Source organism: Sceloporus undulatus, chromosome 5, assembly GCF_019175285.1.
Source record: "Sceloporus undulatus isolate JIND9_A2432 ecotype Alabama chromosome 5, SceUnd_v1.1, whole genome shotgun sequence".
Classification (NCBI taxonomy): domain Eukaryota; kingdom Metazoa; phylum Chordata; class Lepidosauria; order Squamata; family Phrynosomatidae; genus Sceloporus; species Sceloporus undulatus.
The window spans coordinates 41,771,881-41,798,507 of NC_056526.1; the positions used below are offsets into that span (position 1 = coordinate 41,771,881).

Below are 26,627 nucleotides of genomic sequence, written 5' to 3' on the forward strand. Positions count from 1 at the left end.
TTGCCTTCTGGCTTGTGGTGTGACCTATGGGTGCAAAGGCAAGTAGTTGCATAACCAATGAATCAAATCTTCAATCAATTATTTTTTTTAAAAAAAAATCTATAAATGCCATGGAGCCCTTTGAAGGTTTTAGCACTGTGCTCCTGAGCACCTCTTTGGGGGAAGCACCTCCTGAGTGATGCCCAGCCAAGAGGCCCAGTGCCTATCAGCACCCTCTCCCCATCTAGAGCCCAGGCTGCCACTTACATCACTGATGAAGCACAGATGATTGACATGCATCTTGAAGTGGCGCAAACTAGTGGGGACGACAATTGTGCCAAAAAAGAAGCGATTCCAAGGGAATAATGAAAAGATCTGCTTTCATAGTGGCAAACATGGATATTTTGGAATCGATTTACCAACCCGGAGCGAAGGTGAACCCAAAACCGGTTTAAATGGGAATGAGCCCACAGTTTCTTCTTGCATGTTGACTGTATAATTTAGAAAACAAGTTCCTTGCACTGGGAATGTGTACATTTCCCCAAATTAATTGCAAATTATGCACATTTTTAAAGTAATGTAACAATTTACACTTTAATAGGGCGTGGTTTTATACTCACCCATGTTTATGAACAATATAATCACATTTACCACATTTACTTTAATACCACAACTAAAAATACACAACTAACTACCACCCGGTTTAAGGGCTACAGTCTATGTGAAATGAAATATTACAATATTTCTTTGTTGTACACAAAGATTTAACAATACAGGGAGGGAAAACTTACATGGCTGCTACACCCCAGTGCAGTCCTGCCTCTTCACCTGCTGAGCCAAAGAGAGGTAGGGCCACCAAGGATAGAGTTGGTGCAATGGTCAGTGGGCCAAAACCCATCAAAAATCCAATGAGGCCAGAGAAGCCAACGAAAATTTGGAAACAAGAGGCAACCATTATTGCTCCCTGCAACTGAAACAACATGTATGGGAAAAAGTGATCATTTTATTAGGTGAGTTGATGGATAGAAGAGAGATATAAAATTGGAATGTACTTGATGTTATCAAAATGCACAGTACTTTCCTTTTGTAAAGTCGAAGGCTTCATGGCCAGCATCCAGTTTTTTTGTGGGTTTTTCGGGCTATGTGGCCATGTTCTAGCAGAGTTTCTTTCTGACATTTCGCCAGCATCTGTGGCTGAAGACCAGCCACAGATGCTGGCAAAACGTCAGAAGAAACCTGCTAGAAATGGCCACATATCCCGAAAAACCCACAAAAAACTATTTCCTTTATTTTTTTTAAGGGAGGCTGACTGATGTCTCCCAATACTTTGCTTTCTGAATGTAGGAAATACCAAAAGGGGGATATCACTTGTTAAAAAATACTCCATTTTGAAACAGATTAGATGAAACACAAAAGTGAAATCTTCTGTCCAGATCTGAGGAAATGGCCAACATGGATTGGATTGGAAAAAAAATGTCACCATTGCCTCCCATATGACTGTAAACTTTAAACACTGTTAGAGTGTCCTCAAAAGGAATTATAAAAATGCAGCAGGGATGCCAGCTCTGTATATATGCAGCCCACTTGAGCTAAAATAACCTCTACTCTTCCTATGGCTAACCAAGAAAAGATTTAGAATCAAACCCGGCATTACCTGCTATATCTTTTGGAGAAGCAGAAGTACTGTACATAATCATGGAAGATATACTAGTGGACTGAAAACTCTTAGAACACTGAATCCCAACAATATTTCTAAACTTGGGATATCCATTTTTAGAGGCCAAAACAAGAGGCCTTACACTGCACACCAGCACATCATAAGTAGATTACCCCGCATTCGTGTCTGCCAGACCTCAATAAATTCTGGAGAATCAGCATCCACCAAGCTAGCATTCTGGGTCAAAGAGGGCACTCCCACCGGGGGAGATTGAGCATGGCCAGGGTAGGAGTTAAGAAGGCAAATGTCCTCCTTGTAGGATAGGTAGCCTGTGTTGGGGGCAAAATGATGGGGAGGAAAAAATATATGGTTCAATGAAGAAACATGTAGATTTTCATGAAGAAGATAACTTTAGATAGAAGAGGACATTAACAGAAATAAGAGTTTACTTTCATCTTTGAAGCCACTGATCTATGTTTGACACCCAAGGAATGGCATGGTTACAACTTTCCCTAACATGGTGGACTCCAGATGCTTTGGATACAACTGCCATCACTGGTCTTGATCATGGTGTTGTGCCTTACCTAAGTGGTCCAATTGTGAGAGATGATAGGAAAAGGGAAAATGGGGAGGGGAGGGGGATAAAAAGTGGTCAAGAATGATATAATAAAAGGAAATATTATAGCAGGGAAAAACAGGGGTTTTGGTATGATTGATGGACCCCAGCCTTGACAACAACAAACAAAAATATGTTGTCCAAGAACTTCTGAGAAGGTAATGTTACTCCTTATTTTTATGTGCCTTGCAAAACATTCCTTTGACTCTTACTTCTTCTTAAAAATGTTGGCATCAAACATTATTAATGTCCTAATACAAACATGGTGGGGGGGGGGGGAAGCAGAGAGACAGAGCACACACACGAAAACATTTTATGGAGGATTCACCAATGTACTGGTTTTTCCACATATGCAGGTGCTGGAAAGTACACAGGTACCCATACCTGAAACTATACCTACAAGCTCTCCATTAACCTGGCTCTGTAGGCGGCATAAAGCTTTACAGCACTCACCTCCGCCTGCTATCCTCTAGTAATGTTGGACTGTGACTCCCAGAATTCCCCCACCAGCATGAACACATAAGAACTGCTTTAATTCTCTACAGCAAATTGCTCTCTCCCTAGGATGTACTGCAAGGGAGGAGGCACTGTCAAGGTTTCATTGTATTGAGATGCCAGGTAATCTGTGAACAGTATCTCCGCTTCATAATATGAAGAGCTTTAAGCACAAGATTTAAAAAGTCTCAAGTAAAAGTTGCTACTCTGCATATCATAAAGTCTAAGGTAATTTCCCCCAAGATTGCACTGTCCAGATGTGCTACCCCAACCATCTCCTGTCAGCACAGGTATGTGTGCTGGGAATGATGGGAATTGTAATCTGAAAGCAACAGGTTGGGGAGGGAGGTAGATTCAAAGGTTGCATAGGGAAAAGTAGAAGGAAGAATCTGTGACATTTAAAGCTGCACCTGTCCTGCCTTCAACCCACTTCAGTTTTTATCATTTCCTGATGCAGATATTTCACTGGTCAGTTCAAACAATTAGACTGTCAGGTCTTTTTATAGATTATATATTAATTATTGCTTTGAACAGGTTTGCAAACACTGTGATTTCATATTATAGGTCTGAATCCTACTGATAATAAGCCTAACCAGCACAGACCACTGAATCCATGGGGTTTACCTATGTGTTGATTCATCATTCAACAACTGATTCAGTGGATCTGTTCTAATATGGATTAAGAAATACAATTCCAAGCAGTACCTCATTTCCATTCCAGCCAGTACTTAGAAAGGTGTGTAGAAACCATAACAAAGACATACTCGTACATGTACACACAGAGGAAAAGGATGGCCATGTATTTAGGATGAATGTATACATGACTCTTCCCATTGTTCCATGAGTCTTCTCATTCTCTTTATCTGGAGGTCTTTGGGGAGTACTTTAGTTGTGTATTCCTAAATGGTAGGAGTTGAATTAAATGACCCTTGCCGTCTCTTTCAGCTCTATGATGCTATGATTCTTGTGATGTCCTTTTTAAAAGGTCCAGCAATAAACAAATTACCTAGATAGATAATCCTGGTTTCCTTTCACTTTAATATGTAGACTATTTTAGTTACCACTTTAACAGGCTGATTAATATTCACCTTCATAGTAGAAATATGCATGCAGACCTTCCCACAAGATCAATATCACAATAAGCCTTGGCAAAGCATCTAAACAAATATTTCTGCTCTGAATGTTCCCAAGACTTCAAAGAAGGCCTTTTTATGTTTTATTTTGTAAACTGGGGCTGAAAGATTCTACTAGAAACAGTAAGAGACATGTTTCCTCCTGAGACATTCATTAGCATCTATTAGCATCCTCCACAAATCAAAGGTAACATCTGAGGCATTCATAAAGGTGTGTTGGGTGTGGAAGAAAATAGGATTAATGAAACAGTTATCTTTTCCATCTCTGACCTTCCATGACACTGAATGATGTTGCTATTTTACTTAACAGACATACATGCCAGTGGACTAAATAGATACTAGTCAATGGAACTGTTTGCCATTGCCCTTTGTGTTGTATGGCTGTAAGTGACGACTTCAGAATCTGCAGGAAACACAGACACTTTCTATCATCACACTAAGAGCTAATGTGAGGGCTAATAACTGGCTATAAACTATAGGCCAATCTCCACCACCCATCCTAAACTTCATTACTGAAGAGTTAATACAGGTATGTAGTCAGCACTCTATGGAACAAGTAATATGAGCTCCTTCAAAAAACATCTAGATGTAAAATAAAAATAATCCGTAAAATAAACTATACAAAGGGCTTTAGATCATGCTAAAGTAACATATTTTACCAATAGGAGTGGCAAACAGAAAGCTAGAGAAAGCTAGGTAGAAGTAAGAATTGCAGCAGTCGTTGCTTGTCATACAATCAGGTCACAAGCAGCACCTCCTGACATTCCCTCTTCTGTACCTGTATTAAGTACAGGAGCCATCTCCAGTTTTCACTCTGGTGACTCTGTTTACCAATCTTGCCCAAAGTAGTGGTCTTGCCTGTTTGTTGTTGTGGGTCTTCAAGTCATTTCTGACGTATGGCAACCCTATCGTGGATTTTCCAGAGCTGAGAATGTATGACCCACCCAAGGTCACCCAATGGGTTTCCATGGCCAATCAGGGAATCGAACCCATTTTATTAGCTGATCTAGTTTTCCAGAGCCTGGACTAATTACTAAAACACTCAATGAGAAAACTCATAAACCAAAAAGCTCAAGTTTACTTCTGAATAAATAGATATTTAGGAACAGGTGTTTTTCAAGTTAGGAATCAGGTTTGCCTTCTACCACTCAGTGGTAGATGGCAAAACATTCCTGATTCAGCTTTCAGGAATCAGATTCCCTTTGTCTCCAAATATGATCAGCTTTGTGACAGCACAGCTTTCAGCAGGACTCCAGTAGGAATAGTTCTTCTCTGTTCTGGTACTGAACTATGGCTCTCACCTGGATGCTTCTTCCCTCTCCGCAGTAGAATTTTAATGCTATGATAATACAGCTTCATGAGGCAGCACTCTTACAGCACTGATATCTAATGGCTGGGTGCTTCTGCTTCTTAGCATTATGGCTGGCTAACTGAATGGGACCTCTTTTTTTGGTCCCAGTATAATGGCTAAATACCCTAAAAGCACCAGATTCTGTCTGATCTTGAAAGCTAAGCAGGGTCAGTCTTGGTTAGTACTTGGATGGGAGGCTGCTAATTAATATCAGGTGCTGTAGGCTATATTTCATAGAAAAGAACTGGCAAAACCACCTCTGAGTATTCCTTGCCTAAGAAAACTCTCTGAAATGCATGGGGTCATCACAAGTTGAAATGTGGCATGAAGGCACATAGACACACATTACACTGGCTGAAGGGGGGAAATGTATCCTCATTGTAAAAAAAACAATACAGTAAATGTGTTGGGTCTATTTTTTTTTTGTCTTTTTAGAAAAAAACTGCATAGAAAGTAGCTGAATCTTGAAGGTACTGTTTACAACTCTTCAGATTACACTCTTATAAAATGCCTATTTGTAGGTGTGAATTCTGCAACAAGACATAATGTGAGGACAATAAATCACTCATCTGAATATATGAGAGTAAAAAATAAATAAAAAACTACTCAGAAAAAAAGGGCACAGCAAACTTAATCTTATGACACTAAAATGGATGACCATATAGAGATTAAAACCCAATCTTTGAAAAGTTAAATTCTCAAAGCTCTGATCCTGGATGACTCTGTCAGCTAGGTTTCTCCCACATTCCACTTTTTAAAAATCTCTACGATTTTACTTACTGAATATAGAGACATTTTTAAAAAAAATTTTTTTTTTTAATGAACTAAATACTGTGTCCACTTCTGGACACCACAGTTTACAAAGGACATTGAAAAGATGAAACGTATCCAGAGGAGGGTGACCCAGAATATGTAAAGTGTACAAACCACATTCTACAATGAATGGTTAGAGTTAGGTATGTTTTGCCTGGAGATGAGACTGGGAGGGAATTTTTAAATACAAAGTCTGTTGTGCTCGCTTCGACAGCACATATACTAATACAAAGGCTGTCAAGTCATCTTGTTTTCTGATGCTTTAGAGGATAAGACCCAAACCAATGAATTCAAACTATGATGAGATCCTGACAAAACATTAGGAACACCTTCCTGGAAGTAAGAGCTATTGAGCAGTGGAAATGATTGCCTTGGAAGGTGGTAGACTCTCTTTTGTTGGTCATTTCCTAACAAAGGTACTTTAATGGTGGGTTCTTGAACTGATGGAGTGTTGAACTAGGTGGCCTTTAGAGTCCTTTCCCACTCTATGATCCTATGATCACATGAACTGGAACAAAATTTCTGCCTATCCCTCCCTGTGGCCTTTAATAGACTGCAGATCCCCCTTGCACATTTGCCTTGATATCACCAAAATGCATGTAGCTGAAGTGATTAAGCTGAGCTGTTCTGGCCTGCTATTCAGCTGGCCTTATCAGAATCAAAAGGATCATTGTGGAGTTGAAAAGCTGCCAGGAAGGATGAACTCTTGAATAAATGAGGACCTTGCTTTACTCAGAACAAAGAGAATCTGTGTCCTGGTCTGAGTGTTTCATTGTTGAGAAAACAAACATGATGTTTTTGAGTACTAGTTTGTTTTGTTTCCTTTCCAGAAGGCATGCATCAAAGAACTAAGATATCTACAACAACAGTATCATGATATTCTATGAAGGCCAGAGTTGTAATCTAAGAAGGTAATTTTTCCAAGGATCTGTCAGAACTGGACCCTGAAGCAATTTTTCATTTCGTGAAGCTGATCTGGACTAGTACTGGTGTTTTCTATAATAATGCTGAATAGCTGGGATGCAGAGTACATGCTTTGTTATGAAGCAGGTCCCAGTTTCCATCCTTGAAAAACCCAGTCAGGCCAGGAAAGAATCTTGCAACTGTTGGAAAAGGTTGGGTCGGCCAATGGTTTGATTCATTAGAAAGCAATTTTCTGTGCCCCTGACACCTTACACAAAGATTGGAAAAGTTACTTTTTTACTCACCTCTCAGACTCTTTGGAGAAACTCTAATGGACACTTTGCTATAATTCCTTACCACTTTGCTATAACTGCTTAATGACGTTTAGAGGGGCAGGACAAAGACATGGAAGAGAGCTGTTGTATTACATGCAGCCAAATCAATTATGGGAAGATTTGTGTCTCTGCACCGAGATACTAACAGCTGTGCCAAAGAAAGTAAAAAATTCAAAATGGAAAGAAAAATATTTGGTTTTTAGATCAGTTTGAGAACATTTTGTTCTGTTTTTAAAGCAACAAGGTCAATCACACACCAACCCAGACACAGTGGAATACTGGTTGATGTGTGAGACTGCTGAAATAGAACTCAATATTTTTATATTTTGTTAAAAATGGTATCAAGTGGCTTGTAAGAGACTGTAGATAAAATTTTGCTTGAAGCCCACTATTAGTTCTTGGCACATCATTAGTCATCGACTTGAACCTCCACTCCTATCCACACCAATAACACTGTCAAATCTAGAGTCTGGGAACTTTGGAGTAGAGTTTCAAAACCTTTCTCAGAGTTGTAGTCCCCAAAGCAACTTTTCCAACATCTAGGCAAATCAGGGCTCAGTCATCTGTAGTTTTCACTCATACATTTTCTTTCATACAAAATGCAGCCATTGAATCTATTCTTTGCAACAGAACTTATCATTGTAGGGGAAACTGATTGTGTATTTATGTTTGACAGCATGATTAGAGTTGCATATAATTGAAAAGGCTCACTTTCTTGATGGTTTGATACAATCTGGAATGGAACATTATGCTAAGGGAGAAATTAACTGAAAAAACAAGACCTACTAGTTCAGGGGTAGGCAACCTTTTTGAGCCGGGGGCCGGGTTGCTGTCCCTCAGACAACTGGGGGGCCGAACTGTGGCACCCAGAGCGGCGCGGAAGCTGCGGCGGGGGCGGCAATCGGTGGCAGGACCGGGCTGGGGCCGGTCCCAAGGCCTCGCCGGACCGGATCCGGCCCGTGGGCCGTAGGTTGCTGATACCTGTACTAGATATAACCAATATAATTCTAAATTTTATGAGACTGGGTACAAATTTATTAGTTATGCACATAAAAATGCCAGTCTTCTCTCTCTCTCCCTTCCTCACAGTTTGAGATATATATATATATATATATATATATATATATATATATATATCGACACACACACACACACACACACACACTACATTATAATTGTTGCCATGTCAGCTGGAGATTTGTTACTTGGATAGACAGGAAGCATATCCTCAGTTGTATAGGATCTGGAACGTATTGTTTCTTGGTTGTTGTGTTTCTTTCTGTAAAATCTTTTTTAAAAAATGAAGATCAGTTCAAGGCAGAAGCAACTTCTTAATCCTTTCTTCTGTCAGTTTTTTTTTTTCTGATTTAAAAAATGAGCCTAAGCTCTTTCATTATAATTCCATAACATGTGTCTAAATTTTCACAAAATGGACAGAGAGAATGTGCTTCAAAAAATTCTAAATTCCACATTTCTCCCTAATTCACTAGCTTTTGTTCTGGGGCTTTAGGCAATCATTCCCATGATGCTAAAGCTAATTCACCCATGCTACATAGGGGAAATGATGAATAGAAGAGGGCAATGGGCTGAAGGAATTAACATTTTAACCCCCAAATTTACACTATAAATTGTCAGTAAAGGAAAAAGTGTGTGTGTGTGTGTGTGTGTGTGTGTGTGTTAAAAAGAATCTAAAGGAATAAAATGCTATAAGGTAAGCAAATCAAGCCCAAACTCTTCTTAGAAGCCATTATGATTAAACTGAAGCCGTCATATTTTGGACTAAGGTTGCCAGATCAAAGACTATCCCAGGCCTTGTGATTTCAGCATCAAAACCTGAGATATAAGGACAACTCCTTGTGATGCCACAGAACATAGGCCCTGGTGATGTTACAAAGGGCAGCCCCTAGTAAGTCATAAAACATGATACATGGTATAGGAAATTTTTTTAAAAATCAAGGCTAATAATTGAGGAAATACATAGATTTTTTTCAAGGTACTGCTCTAATCTGAGATTCCTTCCTTTTATCCTGAAGACCAGAGAAGAGTGTTCAGACCCTAAGACTCCAAGACAGTCTTTAAGATCCAAGAATCCTAATTTGTGCGTGACAACATAATTAATTGAAAAAGACAAGAATGCTGGGGAAAGTGGAGGGCAGTAGGAAAAGGAGACCATACTACAAGTGGATTGAATTGTGTATTCCTGCATGGCATAGGTGTTGGACTGGGTGACCCTTGTGGTCTCTTCCAACCCAATGATTCTATGATTTTCGGAAGCTACAGCCCTGAGCTTGCAAGGCCTGAGCATGGCTGTTGATGAATGGGTTCATGGAGGTCATTCATTCATAGCATTTTTCTTAAGTCAAAGCTGACTTGACAGTAGATAACAACAACAAAGAATTTCTTGAACTCAGTATTTGACGCTGTTCCTTTTCTATTAAGTAGCACAGGGAATGCTAATGGGTGAATTGTTCCTGCATCAGTCCTGGATTAAAGTACTTTTTACCATTATTCACATGTCTTTCTCAGGGCCAAAGTAGATGAGACACTGGAGATCCATGAATGTTGCTGTATTTTATTCTGTAATATTTTCCAATGTGCTACAAACAGCTTTGGGGAGGGTTCTCCTACAGAAATGCATCATAAAAATGAACAATAAGATGATGATGGCAATGGTGGTGATGACAATGTCAGTCTACATTTTTAAAAAAGAGAGATAATGGGTATGATTAGAATATGAGGGGTTAAATTTAACAATTCTCCCCACACTAGTTTCCCAAAGTGAGTTTGTATCCCACTTCCAAAGGTGATGTTGCCCCTCTGGAAAAAGCCTAGTTTATAAGCTACCATTTCAAATAATGGGGTACAGAATATATTTCTCACAGAGTAAGAAAATCTTATGAAATTCAGAGATGCACCCTGGGCAATGCCTACCAACCATCAGTGGCTTGATGTGAATTATTATCAGCCTACAAGACTCCACGTGTTTCTTGAAGCTGCCAGCTGATAAACGATTTAACCGCTATTTGTACAGTTCTATTTTTAAATAATGGCACTCAGCCACTGAAAATTAGGAAATTTATTATGGTTAGATGGGAGGGGAAAAAGTAGACATGGGGGTCAGAGGAAGCTGGAAAGTATGTGAGAGCAAAAAGAAGAGGGAAATATATGTATTTCAGTTTATATTAACCAGCTTTCAATTTAAAGGGAAAAATTCAGAATTCCAAAATTCATATTGGTTTGTTGCTCTTCAAGGGAATATAAAAAAGATTATTTGTGTGTATCCATTGATGAGACTATTATGCTCAACTGGGCGGACAGGAAGAATAACACACTATCTCTACAAACAAGTAAGAATTTTTGTTTGTCATTCCATCCTCTGCTTCTTACAAACCCAGTCCATTTATTAAAATTAACAAATGCTATTCACTTTGATTTCATTTCTAACATGCTGCACATCTATATAGGTCCAAAACACACTGCAGAAGTAATCCAGTTTGAGACAACTTTAACTGCCCTGGCTCAGTGATAGGGAATCTTGGGAACTGTAATTTTGGGAGACATTTAGCCTTCTCTGTCAGAGAGCTTTGGTGCCACAATAAACTACAATTCCCAGAATCTCCTAGCATTGAGCCACGACAGTTAAAGCGCTCTCAAACTTATGTGTTTTGGACCTATCTCAGTCATTTGTAAATGTGTAGTGTTATGTATCCAGAAGTACATCTGTACCTGACTCCAAAAATGACTTGAAGGAGTGTGCAGATTCCTGAGACAAAGAAGAAGTTGCTGATTAGGTGACTCTGTGTGACAGCATCGTGCTCCAGGCAGAGCGATTTGGAGAGGATGAGAGGGATGGCAACAAGACCTCCAAGGGCAGTCAAGTAATGCTAAAAACCAGAGAGAGAGAGAGAGAGAAAAGGCAGATAGAGGAAATGGCTTTGGGTTGATTCAATATTCACATCCCCTGGGTTTTACTATCTTTGAACACTATGCTAGCTTAGAAGGTTATTTATTAATAAAAATACAGTAACTCAGTACAACACACCTCTAGTAATTAATTGGCATCAATGTTGGTGCTGTTTTTTAAAAATGTATCTTTAAAGAGGTAGGGAAAGAAACAAAAATGTGGGATTGTTTTCAGATGACATCACACAACTTAGGCATTAACGTGACTTTAACCCGCGCAGAAAGCTACAAACTTGTGCCACTTTTTAACTTTGGGACTGAAATTAAAAAGCAGTGTGATTTTGCAGCTTTCTGCATGGGTTAATGCCATGTTAATGCCCAAGTAGTGTGATGCCATCTGAAAACAATCCCGCTTTTGCGGGATATTCCCAGGTTTAAACCCTGTTTATCCATTGGATTTGGGTGCTTCCCTCCCGAGTGATAAACTTTATATTTTTGTTTGCCTGGTAACACAGCAGACACCTTCCAAAAATCTCTGTCAGACTGAATACTTTCAGACTCACCTGAATTCCCAAGAAGATGCAGAGATACCATGGGGGTATATCTGTAACAGTGTAAGCAAGTCTGTTGCCATCTTTGCCATGGCCTTTATGTCTTTCTTCACTATTTGGAACTGTGGCACCAACTTCATGGAAGCTGCAGTAATGTTCTCCATCATCAATCTGCCAGAGGCAAAGGAGAATATTCCTCTAAGTGTCTGAGCCATAGAACTAAAGGGCATTACTATTTGCTAACCTGGACAACACTTATATAGTACAACGTCTCTTTAGCTCCTCCAGTCTTTTATGTTTCTATCAAGCTAAAGATTCCTGATGAAGATGATAAAAATAACAGAAAATTGAGCTAAACCCAATTGCTATTCCTAAGCAGAGTAGAGACACTGAAGCCACAGGATTTACATAAATGTTAACTAACCATTTGGAAATGAGAATTAAAATAAATAAAGAGATACAGTGTTTACATTTATTAAAGAACTAGCTGGGAAATGTAAAATTTACTGGCTGTTTGGCTAGCCTCTCATATAATAAATTTATAGCTTAATTAATAACTCAGTTCTGGAATTAAGATAATGCTGAAAGTCCAACTCAAGACAACTAATTAGGTTATTTTTTTTAATAAGTCACCCCTTTTTATTAGAAATTGCTAACCCAACTGATTTTAATTAGTTCCTATCCCTGAAACTGGCTCCTGCCTTTTTTTCTAAGACATTCTCTTTTAGCACCTTTTAATTTTATTTTGATCCAGCGGCTCAGAAAAGTTAAAGACAGTCAACTCAACCACAACCACAGCTCTAATTTTGAAAAAAGAGGCAATAAAATACCATGAATATTTCATTTATGCTGCCCTTTCTTCTCCTCAGCATGATACACCACATGCATTGCACTCTTGTTAGATGTGCATTGTATAAATAGGAAAGGGGTAACCAGCTGGAGCGGATTTCTCTTTTGCTAAAGCAATAAGTTTTTATTTCTCAAGTTACAAGGGCTGTCATGAGGGAGGGAGGAAAAAGCTGGAAGCAGGCTGCTGGGACATGAAACTGTGAGGAGAAAGGATGGCTAGTAAATAGTCAGATAGTCTGAGAGCACAGCATGGACCTGGATGCTAGCCTTTCCATCTCCCCCACTTCTTATTATTGTTTTCAGTTTATGTAAAATTGGAAGGTAGCAATCTACTTAGCAATCCTAACAGCAAATGAGGACAAGGCACCAAAAAATGTAGGGCATTCAATAAAAATGTAGGACATGACCAAATAAAAACTAAAGACACTAGTAGAAATGTCAATTAATGCTTCTAGTTCATGGTTAGAATGGAGAATTTTTTGGAATGCATCTTGGACTGAAGGTTGAAATGGAGGACATGTCTTGGAAAAGGAGGACGTCTGGTAACCATTAATCTGCTTCACTCAGAGAAATACTGTCCAGCATTTATGTTACAGAAAGTACATTAATATCTCTCCCTCTTATAACTGAGGTGATGAGCACTAATGGCTACACAGCCAGAATGAATCCATATGAAACAGAGCGGTATCAGCAGGTCAACTTTGAGAGTTCCTGCATGGCAGAGGGCAGGACTGGATGTCCCTTGTGGTCTCTTCCAACTTTAGAATTCTGTGATTCTATGACAGCAGGTTTATGCTCCAGTGGAGGGGGGGGAATTACATCCTTCAACAAAGGCTGCTTCTTCACTGCAAAATTAATCCAGTTTGAAACCGCTTTAACTGCCTCAGCTCAATGCTATGGAGTTCAAGAATTGTAGTTTTGTGAGAAATGTAGCCTTCTCTGTCAGAGAGCTCTAGTGCCACAACAAACTACAGTTCCCCGGATTCTATAGCATTGAGTCATGGCAGTTAAAGGGGTGTCAAACTGGATTATTTCTGCTGTGTGGATGCAGCCAAGGGCAGATCAACTAGAAATCTTCCTTTGAAAATGCCTATTTCACTGCACAAGTTTGCAAGCTTTTATTTAGATTTCCAAATGTATTGAACATGAAATATATATTTCATTTAGAATTACATTAAAATATAATTATGTTTGGTTCTTAATAGGAAACTAGTAGCTCTTTGGTTGATTTGAGTCTATGGTGGCTGATAACTGATAGAATTTTGTACACCATTCCTATTTTCTTTGAAATTCATTGATTTTACAATGGAGGGGGAAAACAATTAACAAACAATGAAACAAAACAAAACATATGCAACAAAGTTGGCCCCCAGGGTCCCTTCTAGATTTCCAGACCCCAGTATTTATACTGGCTTCACCCTGTCCTCCCTTCTTATTGGCATTGGCAAACTTATAGGAACAGCAAGGTTTGCACACAAGTATATTTATATTTAGGGAACAGAAATCTAAAGAGGCAACCTCCAACAGCCTATGAAGTTCAGGAGCCACAGGATGCTAAATGTCTGTTGGGGACAAGAAAAGGACAAAAAAAATTGTGTTGGGAAAGCTGTCTTTAATGCAGTTGCTGAAATGAGAATATGGATGGAGGGATGGAATTGTGACCAGGAACATTCTACAGTTGATAGCAAAATTCAGAAAAGTTTGGAAATCAACATTTAACACGCATTTCAGTTTGGGTATGTGTGTGCAAATTTGGTAATTTCACCTAAATATGTGAAACAAATAAATTTTGTTTCTATCCTTAGTTAAAGTCCCCAGGATTTAATGGAATTACTTGCACGTAAGTGTGACCAGGACTGCAGCCTGTTGGAAGCATATAATAAGTGCAGGGCACAGCGTGGCATAATGGTTTAAGTGTTGGACTATTATGACTTTGGAGCCCAGGGCTCGAATCCCAGCATGGCCATGAAACCCACTTGGTGATCTTGGGCAAGTCACATGCTCTCAGCCTCAGGGGAAGGCAATGGTAAACCCCTTCTGAACAAATCTTGCCAAGAAAACCTTGTCATAAGTTTGCCTTAGAGTTGCCATAAATAGGGAACAACTTGAAGGCACATAATACACACAGGGTGGAAAAAGAAAGAGCAGTATGCACACACCACAAGATCATTCAAAAGCCTTAAAATGCAAACAACTATATGTCTGTTATGCATCCTGTCATAAACTGAAGTGGGAGCAAAAAAAGAAAGGTTCTCTCTCTCTAGCAGAAAAAGAAATGATAGTAAATTAACTCTAGCGAAATTAAAAATTAGGTGATAGGTTCCTATCTAGATAGGTTTCTAGCCTATATGGGGGGATGACTATTTTTCCTAGCTGATATTTTTCAAATTTAAAAAAAGTGAGAGGAAGGCTGTATAAGTAGCAAGACATTACAATTTACTCAGAACAGAATTTTAAAAAGAATAACTGCATATTAATTTTTAAAACCCCAGAAACAGAGACTTACAACAAAAGTCGGGTTGTCTAGTCCATTTGGATTTTTGTCCGAGGGGGTCATCTCCACTTCAATGTCTCTTCAGCGACTTCCTTGAAATAGCAGAGAAAATGGAAAGAGAAGACAGCCACTAAAAATCTCATGCTTCAAATCCTGAACAAGCAGCAATAAGAGAAGCCAGACTCAACAGTAGTCCAAGTTTATTTTCAGGCATTCATGTGAGAATTAATGCAAAGGAATTTCCCTCTTCACTAGATTGCTGAAATAATTTTCATCTCTCCCTCTGCTCAGTTACTCAGTTACTCAAGACCGTGTTTTAAAACTGCCTTGCTTGTGACAGACCAGTGAATCAATAACTGAAAATGTGATTATAATTTTTTTTGGAATGTCAAAGATTTCTATGTAAAATGACTTGAATGCTCCTTTCCTCTTATAGTAATTGTGCCTTGCCGAACAAGTTAAGATTCATTTGTTTTTTTAAGAGAAAAAAAGAATCGGTAATTGTAAAAAAGGGGAATGGACTACAAACCTTACAGGTATACTTGAATCCTCCTGTCTTTTCTACACTGGCAATATTATTCCCTTCTTTGCACTGACAAGTTATATATTTATTGATACTGCCTCCTTTTATTATTTTTGCAAACGCTTACTTGGCACTAGTCATTCCCAAAGTCCTTGTGAATCCAACAGTGTTTGTCATTAGTCATATTGACAATGGAAGAGGTACTGTGAATAAAAAACTTGCAAAACCACAGGGCAAATTCGACTTAGAACAATTTGCATGAGATTTTTTTTTATTGCTCAGCAGCTATTGTACTAATAAAACAAATAGGGAAAGGTAGGTCACTTTGGTTTGCTATGTGTACATCCTTAAGAAAATTCAATTATGCCGAATCCTGGTGTGCCAATGGCAGGCATTCAGGAGAGTTAACTGGCTGAAAAAGGATGCCTCTTTCATGTCATGTTCAGTGTGCAAATTCTGCTGCAAACCTCTGTTACAAACCTGATAATCAACAAAACCTGACCAAGAAACAAGGCAGTGACTGCATCTGCACATAATGCTAAAGCATAGGTTGCTTTGCGCATGAACAGAAAGGAGCCCACTTGAGCACTCTTTCCTCCTCCCTCCCCACTCACAGTAGGAACATTCACAGAAAAAACAGGATTACATTTGTCCTTTAGCCAGCACCTGGCTTGTTATTACACCGCAACAAGGAAATTTGAGTAAAAATAGCTTGATAAATAAGCCAGCTAGACAATGCAGATTTTGTACTTTTGCGGGAGGGGTGAGCAATTATCTCAGTCTTATTGTTTTGATTGGGTGGAGATCACGTACCTCTCTAGATGCTGCTGGACTGCAGCTCTCGGCATTCCTCACCATTAGCTATATGTCGGCTAGAGCTGCTAGGAATGACAGGCCACATAATTACAGCTCCTGTTTTAAACCATGATCTGTTTTAAGCCATAGCAAGCTAACAACTAAACAAAGAGAAACTCAATCCTGGTTTATTTCTCTACTGGTTGCACTAGAGGAAAGGGAGCATTGCTTCTGCTTGAAGTACTAAGCCATAGTTGTGAGAAAGTTGTGAAGAGTCTATTTCATACAATGCAATTACTTCCTGAGAAATGACAATACTGGGAAATCAGTATCTTTTCCAGCAACAGGTATAAAAGCAGCTGGAGGAGGCAGTGGCATCACTAGTTAGGGTGTCATCCAGTGTGGAGGGCTGGGCAAGTGAAGTAGTGGGAGGAGAAAGAAGGGGCACATCCATCCCTTCTGCTGCTCCATCACTGGGTTTCCTCCCCAGGGAGAAACCCAGCAATAGAGCAGCTCGGAGAAGCACCCATTCACCTCTCCTGCTGCTCCATCATTGGGCTTTATCTCCAGGGAGAAAGCCCACTGATGGAGCAGCCGGGATGGGCACACATTTGCACCTCCTGCTGCTCCATCACTGTGCTTCCTCCCCAGGGAAAAAGCCCAGAAGGATATATTCTTGCCTCTCATGCACTGAAAGGGGAGGAGAGCCCAACTGGGTGCCACGTCTCATCTAGAGTGTCACCCAGTGCGGTCTACACTCCCCGTACCTCCCTGTCCTGCCACTGGCATGAGGTTATTCTTAGTAGTCAATGGTAACAGAATGGGGTTAAGAAATCTTTCTCAGCTTCCCGCTTCACATTGCAGCCTCCTTGCCACCAAACCCCAGAACTACACATTTAGGAAACTATGGATTTTATCACACCGGCAAAAAAGACGGGAGCTTACCAGGATGCTCCCGTCAATATCACGCAATAATGTGAAGATGATCACATGACATTGTGCAATATAAAGAGTATCCCGCAATAATCCTGTGACTAAAGAGGAATTCTAGCACTGCTTTTTATTCACAGGATAATCGGGGGATAATCGCAGGATAATCATGTGACGTCATGTGATAATCTTTGCATTATTGCACAATATTTACGGGAGCAGCCCACTATGCTCCCATCTTTTTTGCCGGTGTGATAAAGTCCTATGTTGTGAGTATACTGTAGATATTCTGTATAAGTCTAGAAATTTTGGTAAAAAAATTGACCCAACTAACCTGAGTCAACTTATCCATGGGTTAATTTAAGTACTGTACTTTACCTCTAATAATAATAGAGAGAAGAAGAAGTCATCCTCTGGTGAAAGGCAAGCGTGAGATCTGCCCCGGAAACACAGACTCGCCCCCCTCTACTCTCTCATCCATCCAGACTTTAGTGTGAGCATGAGTTTTGCAAATTCTTTGGCATTGTTTTCCTTTGCTTCATCCTTTAGACCCTTTGTTACTGGTATTACTAAGTTTCACCCTCAACTTATCCATGGGTCATATCAAAATCTATAATTTTGGCCCCCAAACCTGCCCTCAACTTATACATGAAGTTAACTTATAGTTGAATATATACAGTATGTGTCTCGCAAAAAGCAATTTCCTATCTTCTGAAATTCCATTGGAAGTTGCATTGATTCAGTTCTCCAAGTGTCTTTGCTTATGTAGCCAAAACTGCAACATTTAGGCATGACAGGGAGACGTCAGTAACTCAGTGTAACCTTACAATCTGTGAAGGTATTTTTTAATAAAGGAAATTGGCACAGGGGAGAATCCTTAATGTGTGTGCTGGGGATGAAATCAGCACAGCAAAGACTGGTTGAACTGTGCATCTATGAAATGCTGAATGACTGCTGAAAGGGGCAATGGGATGAAGTGGCTAGAAAATGGTGGAAGAAGAATCACAGGGATATAAAGGCACACACACACACACCACATTTTGTTCTGTGGCTCACTTGTTTATTATATGGCAATAAAAAGGCAACAATACTTTATTAAAGCATTTTTGAGGGGGAAATATTAACAGAAGCCATGCTTTCCATATGCCATTCCATAATGGGAAGTTTCATGGGAAGAAAGCAGTGGATATTGATTTTATTTAGTCCTTTTTGTCAATCAAGAGAGCACTTTTCACCAAGCGACTGTCCTCTAGAAGTGTTGGACCACAACTTGCATTATCTTTTGTCATTCAGGATGGCAATTATGGAAGTTGCAGCCCTACATATTTGTGAGAAGCACCAATATAAGAAAACTGATTCAGAGGTTTTCACCTGGCAAAACATGTTATTTTTGTACTAAATCCAATAACTAGACACAGCGGGAAAAGAGTCATATAATCAGTGAAAACTGGTAATTCTACACTTATGTATATTCCATTGATTCCACAGGGCTACTCTAATTGTGGATTAACAAATGGATTTAACCATTTTATCCTCATTTCAGTTCATTTGCTGCCCAAATTTCCTATAGAAGAAATGGTTTTGCAAATAGATAAAATGAAGCAGCTGACACCAGATTCCCAAAAGTCCAAAGGTTGCCTAAAGGAGAGCATATTATGGGGATAGGGGGGTTACAAATGCTTGTACACTAAAAAACAGTTTAAATTTTACAAGCAAGCAAGCTGATTATGGAACCTGTAAAGATTAATATGCAAAAGGATCTTGTTGCACCTTTGAAAGAGGTGGTAACATAAACCTTTTTAGACTGAAGTGTACTTCATCAGAAGTAAAGATTAATATTTTTCTTATATTACATTTATTTGTTCAAGTTAGTTAATTATTTTTAATTAAGTGGGAAGGACATTAAAAGCCTGTACCCTGGCTCTGGAAATCATAGGCACCTCTCTAGGTTCTGCACCAGAATGCTAAAGATGGTAAGGATTATGCTAACTCTCTCAAGAATTTGTCTGCAGTTAAAGGGCTGGAAATGTATCCTTCAGCAAAATTAAAGATGCTCTGAGAAGCACAGAAAACTGAGTTCTGAACTCAGAAAACCATTTGCTTTGGGTTTTTTTTTTCTTACACTCCTTTTATTTTTTTACACAAGGTATACTCCTCAAACATTACTGTCAAAGTTTTATGCATCCATAAATAAACTTTAATATGTAATTAAAAATCCAGTCATCTGAAGTTGCTAAATAAGATTATATATCTGTGGTATACCTCGCCAGCAATACTAACACAAGCCATGAATACTTCTTCTTGGTTGTGATATAATTCCCTCAGGCATGGCACATGGTTTCTGATTTTCCAAATATGCCCTGACTCATGCACACATAAGCCCTGCCACAGTTCTCTTGCCATTATGTTTTCTTTCTGAACTCAAGGATAAACCACTTTCCATTACTATGTTCAGATGAGAAGTTAGGAAAGTTACAGTTTAGACTACAACTCCAGTCAAGAAGGCTAGTTCTACTTCAGACACCATGATATGCCATGGTTAGAAATGTGCCCAGCCTCTCCTGCCTTTGTGCATAGCTATAACCATAGCTATAAGGAAGAATCTGTTTTATTTCTGTTCTCATGTAGCTGAAGATTGGGATGCTCTCAAAGCTTAACAAACTTGTGATTAAGTTTAACTGTGGTTTGTCTAAAATCAACCAACTGTACTTTATGGAACACACTTGTTTTGATCTAATCATAGATGAATTACAGTTTACAGTTTAACTAAACTGTGAGTAATTTAAATTGGAAAACAAAGCACCATGGGAGGGGAGTACTGCCTGATGGGGGCAAGGAAATAAAATCCTGGAATGAGGCAAAATTCATTCCTGTCCATGGTTTATTATGACATGAAAATGTAGCATCAAAGGTAGGGATGTGAACTGAATGAGGCAATAAGGGCTGCCTAGAGGCAGAAACTCAATAAGAAATTGATTGACTGCATTGGCAGTCTTAACCAATGAATCAATTGTGGAACAAGCCAGGCCTGTTTGTAAAATCCCACCACTTGCAACCCCAAAAGAAACGCTCCACCCAGATTTTGTAATTGTTTTCTGATTGCAGCTTTCCTTGCTTACAGTACCAAATCAATACCAAATGAAGGGGAAAGAGGCACCAGAAGAGAATTGAATGGATGAATGGATTGCATGTAGTGAGAACATTTGAGCAAGAATGTGAGTTGGTTCTGGACTCCATCCATGCCTACCAAGGACCTGCAAGCCCAGGGGGAAACATAGCTATTGGGCCAACAAAAGTTCCCCCATCCTTTAGTTAAACAAAGAATTTGAAACAATTGAGAAGATTAGAGGACAGGTGAGGATTTCTGGACAGCCATAGTCCAATGTTGTTCCATGGCAGCTTCTGGAAGTTAACAATCTCATAATCACTCACTCTGACACATTAAAATTGGTTGAAGGCTTTCCGTAATTATCCTTTACAATCCATGCTTTTGTTGGAAGAACAAAAACCTTAGATGCATCTAAGCCAGCGGTTCTTAACTTGTGGTTCACAGATTCCCCAGGGCCCACGGTGTCCTCCCAGGGGGCTTGTAAAGGCTGAAAGAAATGTTATGAGCGTTTATGGTTAAGAAAGAAAGAAAAAAAGATGTACAGACACACAGATGACTATACACTGACCTCAAAGAGCAGGAGTGATAGACATCAGTTGTACAAAGTTTCATCAAACTGTTCAAAAGATAATGAAATATAAACGGTTCTGGGGGTATCCTGTAGACGTACAGCTGTGGCTTCCTCAGTTGAATCTATCCATCTGGATTAAGGTCTTCCTCTTTTCCTACTGCCCTTTACCTTATCAAGTATTATTATTTTTTGAGTGAGTCATATGTTCTCATGATGTGGCCCAAGTATGATAGCCTAAACTTAGTCATCTTGGCTTCTAGGGGGAGTTCTGGTTTGTTCTAGGACCCATTTATTTGTCTTTTTAGCCATTCACAATGTAGGCAAAACTCTTCTCCAGCACCACATCTTAAATGAATTTATTTTGTTTCTGTCCACTTTCTCCACCATCCAGATCTCATACTCATAAATAGTGATGGGAAATATGATGGCATGGACAATCCTAAATGTATATTCATTAATATATCTTTGCACTTTAAAATCTTGTCTAGTTCATAGCTGCTCTTCCAAGTCCTAGTCTTCTTCTGATTTCATGACAATCACCCTTCTGATCAATGACTGATCCAAGTTATGGGAAATGTTTGACTGTTTCAATTTCTTCATTGTCTGTGTTGAATTTATGTAAATCCTCCATAGTTATTATTTTTGTTTTCTTAATGTTCAACTATAAATCTGCCTTTGCCCTTTCTTTTTTGACTTTCTTTGGTAATTGTTCCAAGTATTTGTTATTTTCTTCTAATAGTATGGTATCATCTGCATGTTTTAAATTGTCAATATTCCTCCCTCCAATTTTCACTCCTCCTTCAAGTGTTGTTGTGCTGCATATGAACAGTTGAAAATTGAACAGTTGTGTTCAGGATTCTGACTCCATTTCTGTCACTCTTTATTTTTGCTTCTTGCCTGTCATTTACTGCTTGAAGGGCTTTGTCTGATTGATTCTTCTCTTTCTTTTTGGGTACAGATAGTGTCTTTCTGCATTCTCCGTTAACAATATCCCTAGCTTCAGTCCAGAGTTCATCTGGTTCCTGGTCAATTAGGCTTAATAGTGCTAATCTATTTTTTACATTAAATTCATCTGGGATGTTCTTTAAGTTGTATTTTCATTGTAGATGAGAAGTCATCTGGGATGTTCTTTAGGTTGCATGATGGTTAGTTTAGTGTTTTCTTTTAGCTATATTCTAATGTTGGATATTAATAGCTCATGGTCTGTGCCACAGTCTGCCCCTGACATCATTTCTGCAGAGAGAATAGACCTTCTCCATTTTCTCTTTCCAATTATGTAGTCTATCTAATTTTTAAATTGGCCATCCAGCAATGTCCATGTGTACAGTTTCCTCTCTGGTTGACTGAAGAATGTGTTTGTGATGAACAGATTGTTGGCCCCACAAAACTCTATCAATTGTTCCCCTGCTTCATTTCTATTTCTTAGTCCAATTTCCCCCTACAATCTTTTATTATACTGTACACATGGACAGCCCTGTCCATTTTAGCTTGTTTAACCCTAATATTGCTATGTTTATATATGCTTCATTTCTTGTTTTACTATATCTAGCTTCCCTTGATTCATGCTTCTCACATTCCATGTTCCTATATGTGTTGTACAGCTTCAGACTTTCCCTCCACTTCTGAGCACATCTACAGCTTAGCTGTAATGTTGTACCATTAACCATATCGGTATTTGTAGTTGCCCTCTGTTCTGCTCTGTTAGTCCAACAACATTTGTCTCCTATTCCTGACTTTTGTTCCATTTTGGTTTCTGAGATCATAGGGTTTTCTTGGTAAGAGAGTCTCAAAAGGGGTTCACCACTGCCTCCCTCTGTGCAGTACTAACCCACCATTAGCTATGGTGTCACTGTTGTTGTCTCAGAAAGATCCTCCACCCATGTCATCTGCCACTACTGCTGCCGCCCAGTAGCTGTTTGACACCCTAATATTTATACCAATTGCTGTTTTACACTAAGAATAAATAGGCATTACCCTTTCTCAGTTCCACTCCCCTAGTCCACCTCCCTCACATCCACCCCCTCAAGTCCCTTGGGAGCATGTTCCAGAACATACTGCAACAAAGAAATCATAGAATGAAAGTAATTACCCAAACATTTAGAGACACTTTCAGTGTTGGTAGTTAGCCTTCCTGTAGCTCTGGTAACTTCGAGACTGGATTTCTGCAACGTACTCTACATGGGGCAACCCTTATACCAAACTCGGAAGCTGCAAATAGTGCAAAATATGGCAGCCCGGCTGGTCACTGGTGCGTCCAGGACCAGCCATATAACACCAGTTTTAAAAGATCTTCATTGGCTGCCCATTCGCTTCCGAGCTCAATATAAGGTGTTGGTAATTACCTATAAAGCCCTAAATGGCTTGGGCCCAGGATACCTAAAGGACCGCCTCTCCCCATACATTCCGCCTCGCACTCTCAGAACGTCTGGGCAGCAGCTACTGAAGGTGCCTAGGGCTAGGTTGGCCTCCACTACTCGGAGGTCGTTCTCCATAGCTGCCCCAGCCCTTTGGAATGCGCTGCCCACAGAGCTCCGCTTGTCCACCACCCTGGCCCAATTTAGGAAGGACCTCAAAACCTTCCTATTCCAACAGGCATTCCCCGAGTAAATATCCTGTGGGCCTCCCTCCTCTCTTTCGTGGCCAAGAGGTTGGGCTTTGGGGCTTTACTGTTGGGTTGTTTTAAATATGTTTTTTATTGGAACTGTTTGTATTTTAATTATGTTGTGAGCCGCCCTGATCGGAGGAAGGGCGGCATATAAATAAAAATTTTATTATTTATTATTATTATTATTATTATTTAGCTCTCTCCTTGGCAAGTACATGGTCCTCCTAAAGCAGCTCCCACACTATAAATGGTAAATGTCATAAAACTGAATTATATGCAGATGATGTTTTAATTTACATGGATAGCCCAAAATGTTCTTTTCAGGCTATTAAATCAACTTTAAGAAATTTTTATGTTCACACTGGAATTTGACTTAACTATCTGAAATCTAGAATGATGTGTGTGAATGCTTCAGCTCACCAGCAAGAAGTGTGGACAGCTATGACTGGTCTTCCAATTCAGCCATTGAGCTTTCTATATCTGGATTATGTAATCCCCTGGGATTTAGGTCAGTTTATCCCCAGAGATTATAATCTGGTCACTAAATGGATAAAGTTTAAAATACAATCATGGGACATGCTAAAATCATCCCAACTAGAAAAAAATTGTGCTTACAAAAATGTTTTTAGTTCTACAACTTTTCTTCATTTTGCAAACTGTTCCTCTTCACCTCTCCCAGACAAGATTTAAAGCTTGGCAAAACCTTATTAATAAATCCATTTTCCAAAATAATAATAATAATAATAATAATAATAATAATAATAATAATAATAAACAGATTTAGAAAATCCACCCAACATAATGCTTCCAGAAATGGAGGGCTGGCAATATTAGATCTTGACCTATATTTCACAGCTTTCCAATTGAGGCAAATTGCTCAAATTATTAGATAGGACACTACCACTCAGTCTTGAAATACAAGACGATTTCTCACCAGAAATTAAACTTCTGTTTAACAAACTAAGAAATTATAGAACTCAATAATCCATGGCTGCAAACCTCACTTAACATCTGAAATAGCTGGACACATATCTTGTCACCAGATTTGTCTCCTATATGCCCCTTTCTTTATCACTTTTCTTTTATGATGATAGTAAATTATGTCAATTTCAGAAATAGAAGGGAAGGGGAATTTATAGGATATGGGACTTATTTACACAAGGAATAGCTAAGATTTAAGAATAATTAGTCACAGAATTTATACCTAGTCTATCAATTGGCTACAACTGCACTGGGTATTTTCTTTTACTTCCTAATTAATAGCTGGGGGAAATTCCCAAAATCTCTAATAATATTTGAATCACTCAATATCTGAGTAACTATTCCATTCGATGCTGAAAGGGTCAGGCATCAATAATTTGCAACTGTTTACTTGAACACAGATATGACAGAGGGCAAACTGCCTGGATAAGTTGGGATTTTTGGGACTGATTTTTATTACATGATCAGATTCCCTTGAAGGCTTCCAACATAATTAAATAGGAATAATAATACCAGAGGGAGTTTGGTCTAACAGATGGTCCACACTTCAGTGAGATCATACAAGTGAATGATGCTGAGTGGCTGAAAGAAAGCAGGTGACATTTTTTGCTACCACACATACAGCTGGTAGCCACCTTCATAGCTGTACTGAACTCTAGTATTGCTCATGTTGTGTTACACCACATTCTTGGAGCGTCTATTGCTTCCCAGAATTCTGTAGCTGTGTCAAGAATGTCCTCAAAGAAATTCATGTATAAAATGAAGACTGTGTTCATTAGAAAAGAGAATTGGAGTCAGTCAGTGTGAGCGTGCGTTTTGGTGGACTTTAGAATGATAACTGTGGGTCAGGGACATAGCCAAGGGGGGGTTCTTAGGGTCTGGACCCCCCCTTCCATTAGGAAAATGAATGGTGTGTGCTGCTGCACCGCCGCGCCCAAGCCCCATTATAATGGCGGCACTTAGTCTGGACCCCCCCTTCCTAAAATCCTGGCTACGTCCCTGTGTGGGTTATTAAAAATAGTTGCATTTCTTCTTCAATTTATGTGAATAAAAGTGTTTGATTATTGTCGGGTAAAGTGACTTTTCGATGTTCCCGTAGTGAATTTCATAACAATACATTTTGGCTGAGCTTCAGGATGGGTCACTGGCAAAATCTGAAATGTAAAAATACTTAAAATGTTGATGAGGGTGCATCCTGTTCAAAGTAAAATGAAGTCATCTTTAAAAATGCTGCTGTTATAGCAAGGAATATCTGTTGATTGGCTTCATGCGTACAGGCCAAGAAGACAAGTAACTACCACAGGGTGTGTTGTGTTAATGGTGTATTGTCTAATGAGGCCATGAAACTGTCAAAATTATGAAGACATCTCAATACATACTAAACATAAAGAACATGCCACAAAGAGCACACAAAGGTCAATGATGCCACAAAGCACATAACTTTTTTTTTTCAAAAGCAAGAACCAGGAGCTTCAGGAAAGTAAGAAAATGGTTTAAAAGACTGCAACTGGTTGTAATAATGAAAATGCGGTGAGGTACACACTTAACATTTCTGAACTAATAACAAAAACTGGGAAATCACACACAACATTTGAAAGATTTGCAGCATAGTTTCCATGAATGTTTTCCTGCTCCTGATGCCAGCAAAACCTGAGATCCATTTTCAGTTAACACATATGAACTAGCGGGACTCACAGCAGCAGGAAGAAAAGCTCCTAGAAATACAGTGAGCCCTTGGTATCCACTGTGGTTTGGTTCCAGGAACACCCTCCTCCCCAGTGGAAACCAAAACCTGTGGATGGTCAAGTCCCGTTATATACAATGGAGTAGTAAAATGTTGTCCCTTATATAAAAAGGCAAAATCAAAGTTTGTTTTTTGCATTCATAAATATTTTCCAAGGTGTAGATGTAGAATCTGTGACTACAGATGGATGGTGCTCTGAAAGTTTAAGGAACAAGCAAATTTTCCAGAACTATCAGAAAGGGTGATAAAACTATTGATACCTTTATTGGCAAGATACAACATACAAAAAA

The 26,627-nt window shown here is 39.2% G+C and overlaps 1 protein-coding gene across 1 annotated transcript in view; it reads right to left on the reverse strand.

The window, feature by feature from the left end:
- The window catches only part of LOC121931301 (solute carrier family 23 member 1-like), a 31,151-nt gene extending 15,978 nt beyond the window's left edge, over window positions 1–15,173 (reverse strand). Inside the window, 8 exon segments of the mRNA XM_042468905.1 lie at window positions 771–949; window positions 1,579–1,580; window positions 1,810–1,881; window positions 1,884–1,943; window positions 1,946–1,965; window positions 11,009–11,166; window positions 11,749–11,907; window positions 15,092–15,173. Of these exon segments, the coding sequence (XP_042324839.1) occupies window positions 771–949; window positions 1,579–1,580; window positions 1,810–1,881; window positions 1,884–1,943; window positions 1,946–1,965; window positions 11,009–11,166; window positions 11,749–11,907; window positions 15,092–15,142 (701 nt within the window). The 5' untranslated portion in view covers window positions 15,143–15,173.
- Window positions 15,174–26,627: the final 11,454 nt, after the last annotated feature.